This window comes from Balaenoptera ricei, chromosome 2 (genome assembly GCF_028023285.1).
Source record: "Balaenoptera ricei isolate mBalRic1 chromosome 2, mBalRic1.hap2, whole genome shotgun sequence".
Taxonomy (NCBI): Eukaryota; Metazoa; Chordata; class Mammalia; order Artiodactyla; family Balaenopteridae; genus Balaenoptera; species Balaenoptera ricei.
In genome coordinates this window covers 138,621,703-138,630,729 of record NC_082640.1, presented here as the reverse complement: position 1 = coordinate 138,630,729, position 9,027 = coordinate 138,621,703, and the positions used below count along the sequence as shown (strand labels likewise).

General features: G+C 40.4%; 1 protein-coding gene across 1 annotated transcript in view; it reads left to right on the top strand.

Annotated features, from left to right (window-relative positions):
- The first annotated feature begins 4,644 nt into the window (after positions 1 to 4,644).
- Positions 4,645 to 9,027, top strand: part of SAV1 (salvador family WW domain containing protein 1) — a 35,866-nt gene continuing 31,483 nt past the window's right edge. Inside the window, exons 1-2 of the mRNA XM_059915700.1 lie at positions 4,645 to 5,098; positions 7,878 to 8,321. Coding sequence (XP_059771683.1) covers positions 5,005 to 5,098; positions 7,878 to 8,321 — 538 coding nt within the window. The 5' untranslated portion in view covers positions 4,645 to 5,004. The remainder of the gene's footprint in view (positions 5,099 to 7,877; positions 8,322 to 9,027) is intronic.

Genomic DNA, 9,027 nt, shown 5'->3' with positions numbered 1-9,027 from the left:
AAAAGATTCATTTTGGCTACCTATCACAGTTTTAGAGGACCTCTAAATCCAGGCAGTAATAGTATATAGGAACCAGACCTAAGGTTAGTAACACTGAATCTCCTAGCTTGATTCCTTTTGATCAGACTTGTGATACTAATTTTCTGCATTATTTGGGGGTGGGGGATGATTCATCAGACACTAGAAGAGTTTGGGAACCCAACTTAGTTGTTAATACTAAGTATATATTTTCAGAGCTGTATAGACATCACAAATCCTTCTCCTTCATAGGAAACAATTAAAGCTTCTGCTTAAAAGGGTACTCAGGAATTTACCTTCCCAGATTTTAAGAGTAAAACTTTGGAGGCTTGAAGAGCCAGCCCTATATTCTAGCATAATCATTACTTCTTCCTGAGACAGATTGTTTATCTTGTTATATGACCAGGAAGAGTGGGTTGGAGAGTAGAAGATCCTCTTTTTTTTTTTTTCTTAAGAGGCTCCATATATAGGGCTTATTTCCACTTCCACTTGGTTCTTTCTTGGACAATCCTCCATTAGATAGTTCACCCTTTTAAATTTCACATGCTTCTAGCAAGAGAAAGTAAAAATAGGATAACAACTTTGGCTCTCTCTTTTTTTTTTTAATGTTTATTTATTTATTTATTTATTTTCTTATTAGTCATCCATTTTATACACATCAGTGTATACATGTCAATCCCAATCTCCCAATTCATCACACCACCACTCCCATCCCCCGTTTGGCTCTCTTTGAAAGTAGCAACTTGGCATAAAATTTTATTTTTATGCTAATGATGACTTTATATGATGCTGATATTTTAACACTTGCTTTAACAGTTTTTTAAATTTAATTTACTTTTAATTAAAAATTAATTAATTAAAATATTTTCTTTATTGCTACGGTTTTATCTAAAAACTGTTATTTAATCTTTTAAATAACAGTTTTTAGATAAAACCGTAGCAATAATGATAAATATTTTTAAAGAAATCACCTATATCCCTATTATACTACTAGGATAATTGTTTTTATTTTTGTATACTTCCTTCTGCCTATGTGGCACAAAACTGTAGGCCTGAAAGACACTTTGGAAAACAATTAGTTCAAATTCTTAATTTTCATGTGAGAAAACTAAGATTTTTCTCCACAGAGAATGCAACTGCAAGGGGAAAAAAATATCGCTATTATGTAATATAATATTAGCCTTCTCAAAAGCTATGTCTGGAGAATTACAGCTGCAAAATCTAGATTCCTTAATAAAAACTACCAGAAATCCAGGAATTTCTAGAAAGTAGATGTGAATTCAAAGTGTCTGGATTTAAGGATTTGAATTCAAAGTTCACATAATGCTACTGCTGATGCTGTCTGCAGACTGTTGATTTTGGAATGCACCCTCCTTGATAAAAAGGTAAATTACATCTCTTAAAAAGAGCACCTAGTTGAGGCTTTCTCTCAATTCAAAGAATTGAAATAACACTGAAAAGGGGAGTTCTTTGTTTGGAACATGAATGGCTTTCAAAATAACTGTTAGAAACTGGACTTGCATTAGCGGGACTCTTCATGTGCTGGAGCAGGAAAAGGTCCAAAATGGGAATAGAAAACTCCAGTTCTGAGATGTGTCTGCTACTGACAAGGAATAAAATCTGAAGCAAAACATTTAACTTTTCTAGCTTGGTTTCCACATTAATAAAGTGAGGTTAGCCTAGCTGATCTAAGATTCTTTTCTAACTATAAAATCCTATATTTTTCCTTACATAAATGTGCAAGGCATCCTGTATTTCAGTCTCTAGGAAAACCACAAGTGTGAAGAGTTGGCTATATTAACAAGGTCTTAATATGCTTTTGTTCTCTTATCCTTCTGAAGTAAGCCCTAGGCAGAAACCTGGCACTTCTTTGGCGCCCCCTTCCCTCCCTTCATCTCTCGCCATCATACCCTATCTGTAACAAAACCCCATTGTCTCGCCATTTATGTTTCATCACTCCTCCCCATCCACACGACCAACACTTTAGTACTGGTCCTTATATCTGAACAACAGGAACAAGTAACTGCTTTTCTGATGTTCCTCTCAGAGTACAATCTGCTATTCTGGTGAGATTCTATTCTATTCTTTTTTTTTTAATTGAGATACAGTTGATATACAATATTATATGTTATAGGTATACAACACAGTGATTCACAATTTTTAAAGGCTATACTCCATTAATAGTTATTATCAAATATTGGCTATATTCCTTGTGTTGTACAATATATCCTTGTAGCTTATTTATTTTATACATAATATTTCTGTTTTATTGTTAAGATTTACATACCCACAGGAGTGATCCTTGATTTCTCTCTCTCACATTCCGTATTCAATCTGTTAGCAAATCCTGTTGGCTCTGTCTTTAAAATATATCCAAAGTCTGACCACTTCTCATCATCTCCACTGCTGTTAGCCTGGTCCAAGCCAGCAATAGCTTTTGACTGATCTCCCTACTTTTACCCTTGCTCCCATTCAGTCTATTTTCAACACAGCATCCAAAGCCATTCTATTTAAAAACATTAACTTAGATCATGTAACTCCTCTGCTCAAAGTGAAATTCCTTACCTACAAGGCCCTAGGTGCCATTGTTACCTCTCTAACTTCATTTCCCACTACTACTCTGCTCCAGCTACATAGACCTTCTTACATTACTTCAAACTGCCAGGAACATGGTAACTTGCAGTGACTTTGCACTTGCTGTTCTTTCTGCCTGGAATAATTTTCCTCCAGATAGCTGCATTGCCAATTTCCTTTGTCACTTAACTCCAGTGGCTCCTTCTCATGAGCTAGTCACACTAAAATCACAAACCCTCTTTTTCCTGTTTAATTTTCACCTCAGCACTTATCACTATGTAGCACAGTACATTTTATTTATTTTTCTTCTTTATTGTCTCTCTTCCCTATGAGAGTAGGGATTCTTTGCCTATTGCTATATCCCAAGCACCTAGAACAGTGCCTAGCAGAGTGGGTGATCAATAAATATTTGTTGGTTATTGAATGAATTGTGAGAGATTTGTACCAAGGGACCATAACAGTATGCAAAGATGGAGACAGGCACTAGACACAATGTCTTATTTGTTTGTTCATGGCAAAACAAAATTTGAACAGCTTCCTAACCTTGTATAAGTAGAAAATTCCTGCCTTTTGTTAACTGTTTACATCTCTTGTAGGATGTTTCCTATCTCAGGGAAAGCACTTTCCATTGTCAAAGCCTCAATTTGGTCATTTGGGGTTGGATCCCATCTTATTTTCCAAATGTTATCCTGTACATTTTGCCCCTCTGCTAAGTTATATAGAAGAAAGTAGGGTCTATTTTTGATTCAGAAATCCCAGGTCTTGACCTTTAGTGCTCAAAATTCTCAAAAAATCTAATACTGGAATATTTAAGAAAGAAATGTTCACATATTGAGCTATAAGGAAGTCATTCTGGATTACACGAGTTAACTTTATGTTAGCTAAAATAGCCTGTGGCCTATCAAACACACATTGTACATGTGCTTTAATTATTAAAAAAAAGAGCTCACTTATCAAAACTAAAGAATGTCAGTGTTAAAAACAAAAATTAAATGCCTCCCTTCATGGGCCACCAATGCTGTTACTGCTTCAATGATAAGACGCCCTTCCCAGGTGCTAAGGCCATACTGACTCGCTGTATTCCAAACTGATACATTTTTTGGAAACCTTGAAGGAACGCATCCCTGACTTGTTGAATGTTCTTTGTTCCCACTAGACAGAAACCTACGCCGAAAACTATGCTTCCCCCAGCACTTCCTTAGAGTTATCTGAGAAGCTGTCTTCTGGGCTTATACTTCCCAGTTTGGCTCAAATAAAACTCTTTTCTATGCCTATTGTAGATTATTTATTGATTTTTTCCATTGAGAACTCCAAGAAGAAATATGTGGTTAGTTCGTATAATAATGATAGTGGTGATTAAATAAATTATGCTAATAATCAAATTTATCTTACATCAGAGATCGTAGAAACTCCATTTTGGCCTCTTCCTCCGTTTTTTCCTTTATCAGAAAGATGCACACTCCCCGGCACTTGGGAGACTACAGATTCATACTGTTTAATTAGTATTGGCCAGACTAATGTTTTCAACAAAAAGAGGGATCTAGATTTTTTTTTTGGTGCGGCACTAGCCTAAGCGTGGTGTTCCTTAAACTCTATTGGTGTTCTGTGCTATCACGGACTTGAATTTACCAGCCCAAAAAACTCCAAGAGGGACGTCCTCTTTCGTGGCCGGGGACGGGAACGCATCTTGGGGGCGTCACCGGCTCCCTCGAGGTCCTGAGAGAAAAATCTGCGGGTACAGGAAGCTCCTTTGCAGGAGCGTGCCACGGCCTCCCGCGCTCACTCTGGCGGGTTTCGTCCTTCGTGTCCGCGGGACCTGCTTCTCGCCAAGGGGTAGTGAGGGAAGCCGCAAACCCTCCTGTAGACACCGGGGCCAGCCCGTTAGCTAGGAGCTCAGCAGGCGTCCGGCAGCCCGAGCCGCGCCCCGGAGCTGGGGTGGGGGAGGGGCGCCGGCGCTCGTGCTGCGTCGAGTTTCCCAGAATTCCCAGCGGCCGCGGGGAAAGTTTACGGGACGTAGGCGGCGGCGGCGGCGGCGGCGGCGGCGGCGGCGGCGGCGGCGGCGGCGGCGGCGGCGGCGGCCGTAGCGGTTATTAGGCGGCCCGCAGCGGACCATGGCCCTGCGCGGGCGTCTCTGGCCTCTCTTCTCTGAGTTCTCGGGCAGCGTCGCGGAGCGGGCAGACTTCCGGGAAGGAGCTGACAAGAGATTGAGCGGTGGCCGGCGCGCTTAGCGCCCCGAACATGCGGCAGTCCCTGTGGGCGACCCGGGGCTGCGGAGAGGCGGCGGCGGCGGCGGCGGCGGCTCGGGAGGGAAGGAGGCGGCGGCGCCGGCGGAGGTGGCGGCGGGGACGCCCGGCGCCCGGCGCGGAGCCCTAGGGCGGCTGCTTGGTGTGGCCTGGGGCCTCGTGGACAAGGATGCTGTCCCGAAAAAAAACCAAAAACGAAGTGTCCAAGCCGGCCGAGGTGCAGGGGAAGTACGTGAAGAAAGAGACGTCGCCTCTGCTGCGGAGTGAGTGTCGGGCGCCGCGCCCACACCTGGCCGGGGCAGCCACGGGCTGCCACGGGCTGCGGGGACCCGGGCGGGGTGCCGGACGCCGCTCCCCGCGGCTTCTCATTCCTTTTTGGTCTCTGTGGAATATTGGTTTTTGTTTTGTTTTTGTTTTTTAATTTTATTATGCCTGGTGTTCGTTGTTTGAAAGCTGATAAAGAGTAAGAAACTTAGATTAGTCCACCTCCGCCCCTCTCCCCCCAAATAACCACAGACTTCCCGGTCCCCTTGTGGCAGTGTCGTTGGTTTTGATTACTGGAAGAAAGAGGTTCTTTAGGAAACACTTAAATTGCTGATCCCCTGATTTTATAGGAATTAAAGTGTTTACACTGGGGCACACGTTTTTCTCTTCTCGTTACGTCGAGATTTGCTTTGTGTTTGTAAACATTGAGGGTGTCACTCGCCCGTGCTGGAAGCTGTGCGAACACTTGGGTAGAATTCCTTAGCCCGTCAGCTGTTGGATGCAGAAGTAAGGAGGTGAAAGCTGACCGTCGTTATTGTAGCCACTACCCAAAGCCTCATCCATAGTAGATCTCAGGGTGGAGGAGCCAAAATTATGTTTGGCTGTGTTCGTGAGAATTGCTTCAAATAAAGCACCCTAGAGACCCAAAAAAGAAAGTACTCAAAATAAATTCTATCATATTTCAGGGTACATTACGAAAAAGTTTTTTTTTGTTTTTTATTTGGTTTTTAAAAAAAATTTAATAGAGTGCATTTTTCTCCCCCCCCCGCCCCCCACACTGGCGCTTTTCTTATTTTCAATTTAAGTATTTGACTCTGATTTTCCGGCGGAATCTTTTGAATTTTTAATTCTTGCTTGTGTGTTCAGAACATCTGTGAGCTTAGGAGCTAATTTTTTGGTGCTCATACTGCTGGGCCCTTTGTGTAAGTTTACTTCTTGGAAGCTGGTGACTTTGTGACTTAAGCATTACCTCATATTGTAATTGGGAAAGCTTTTCATAGAGGTTCCTAGTAATATTTGCCCAAGATCACACAGAAAGGTGTGGAGAGCGTGTTTTTTCCCTTATAACCACATCATCAACTTTCCAGATTTATCCTTGTATTTGCAGTGCTTTCTTACAGAACAGAAGAGATCAGATGGGTACATCAGTAACCTGAAACTTGATTTTTAAGCCTTTTTTAACATTTTGATTTTTGGTTACACATCCTCTTAGGATTTTGGCTAAAATAGCTTGCAGTTTGCTGCAAATAAAGTTTATTGAACATTACTTGAAATCATGAAATACATTTGCCACACCTTTAAGCAAATAACTTTTGATATAGTACTTTCTTAGTTTCATCAAATGTTGAGCCTTGTTTATTTGGATACTTATTTTTGTCTAGTTAGCTTTTGTTGCATATTAATATGAGTGCTCTCCGATACTGTTTACTTAATGAACTAATAAAACGGTCTCCAAATCCAGTTTTCTTCTTGCTATAAAGGTATTTGCTTTCTAACCAGGAATACCTAAGCTATTTAAGTTCTGTGTTAAGAAGTACTGTATCCTTAAAGCCATTGTTCTGTTATCTTCTGTTTTGAGTTATAATTGTTCTTAAAGGAGCCATAGTTTTAGACTTGGCGTTTTTTTTGAACTGATTCAACATTTGTGTGTCTCTTTGAAATGAGATTCTTTTTTTTTTTTTTTTAAAAGATTTTTGGCCGCACCCTGCGGCATGTGGGACCTTAGTTCCCCGACCAGGGATGGAACCCACGCCCCCTGCATTGGACGGCGGAGTCTTAACCACTGGACCACCAGGGTAGTCCCAGAAATGAGATCTTTTCATTTTTTAATTTTCATAGCTAAATTTTTAGTTTTTCCGTGTTTTGATTGCTGTACTACTGCTACATAATTCCAAGAGTAGGAAGGCCAGGTTAATAATATTAAAATCTTTTTAGAGGAGTTCACCTTTACATGTTTGGGAATAGCATTATGTTCTGTTTTATTTTTTAAATTGTGTTTGTTTGAAGAAGGGCTTGGGGAATTTTGAAAATGAAGTAAAATCAGCAAAACAAACTGTAATGTTAAGTTATGCTGGTAACTTTGTATCCATTTGTTAGATTGTTTACACGTTTATTCATGAGTGTTTCATTAATGTGTATTTCATAGTTAAGCTTATTGACATTTAATCATATTATGTATGGTAGTATGCACAATATGTCCGATTCTGGCAGAGCTTACATATAACATGTTTATACAAATTATAAATTCATTTGAGTGGGAAGACGTCAATCAGCCTCAATTTAAAAATACCCAGGGACCTCCCTGGTGGCGCAGTGGTTAAGAATCCACCTGCCAATGCAGGGGACACGGGTTCGAGCCCTGGTCCGGGAAGATCCCATGTGCCTCAGAGCAACTAAGCCTGTGCGTCACAACTACTGAGCCTGTGCTCTAGAGCCCGCGTGCCACAGCTACTGAAGCCCACGCGCCTAGAGCCCGTGTTCTGCAATGAGAAGCCACTGCAGTGAGAAGCCCGCGCACCGCAACCATGAGTAGCCCCCGCTTGCCGCAACTAGAGAAAGCCTGCACGCAGCAATGAAGACCCAACGCAGCCATAAATAAATAAGCAGACAAACCCAAATACTTTCCTAGAATTTTAAATTGTGTTTTCTTAAGTCCAAATTTTAAATTGTGTTTTCTTAAGTCCATTGAAATTTTTCATTTTGGGGTGATAGATGTAAATGAACAACTTTTGAAAAGTGTATTACTTACTGGTCATTTTACTCTTTGTTCTATTATAGATCTTATGCCTTCATTTATCCGGCATGGTCCAACAATTCCAAGACGAACTGATATCTGTCTTCCAGATTCAAGCTCTAATGCCTTTGCAGCTTCTGGAGATGGAATAGTTTCAAGAAACCATAGTTTCCTTAGAACTCCAATTCAAAGAACACCTCATGAAATAATGAGAAGAGAAAGCAACAGATTATCTGCACCTTCTTACCTTGCCAGGAGTCTAGCAGATGTCCCTAGGGAATATGGCTCTTCTCAGTCATTTTTAACAGAAGTTAATTTTGCTGTTGAAAATGGAGACTCTGGTTCCCGATATTATTATTCAGATAATTATTTTGATGGTCAGAGGAGGCGCCCACTTGGAGATCGAGCACACGAAGACTATAGATATTATGAATACAACCATGATATCTTCCAAAGAATGCCACAGAATCAGGGGAGGCATGCTTCAGGTAACTTAAAATTAGTTTGTATTTAGGTTTATTAACACTTCATTAAAAAGATGTTCTTTTTCTAGATTTTCTTGGGAAGCTAACAGATACTTCTAGAGAACTACTACTCCATTTTGCTAGTCTTGCTAAGCCTGCTTGCAAATAATTATTAACCTACATTGAGGGAAAGAATTTTGTGTCCATTAACTCACCTAATTAACTTGTTTTATAAAAACTTGATACGTATCTGAAGGCTATCTAGACTGTTAACAGTATGAACCTTGAAAACTTAGAGATTTTAATGTCTGTAGTTGGATTGAATCTATGTTTAGATTTGGTAGAATGGGACGGTTAGGGATTCAGAGAAACTGGACTTAAACCTGGGAAAGGAAAGGCAAATAAGAATTGGGCATGGTAGGTGATACCACAGGCAACTGCATCATTACTTAGCTAGCACTTGCACTGTTTCTTTTTTAACAGAACTGTTTTTGTAGTTAAAGAATTATTTCCCTAGGTTAAAAAGACTTATTGTCAAATGATTGTGTGTTAAGTGTGTCTTTTTGTTGTTGTGCTTTTTGCAATGGGCAAAAATATTTGCCATATAATTTTCAGAAGTCTGCTCTCTATATTTCATGACTTTGGGATAATTTTCCTGACAGGGAGCAGAAGAGATAGGAGAAATGCACAGTTCTACTTTATTCCTAAAGTACTAGATTACACTAGGTAA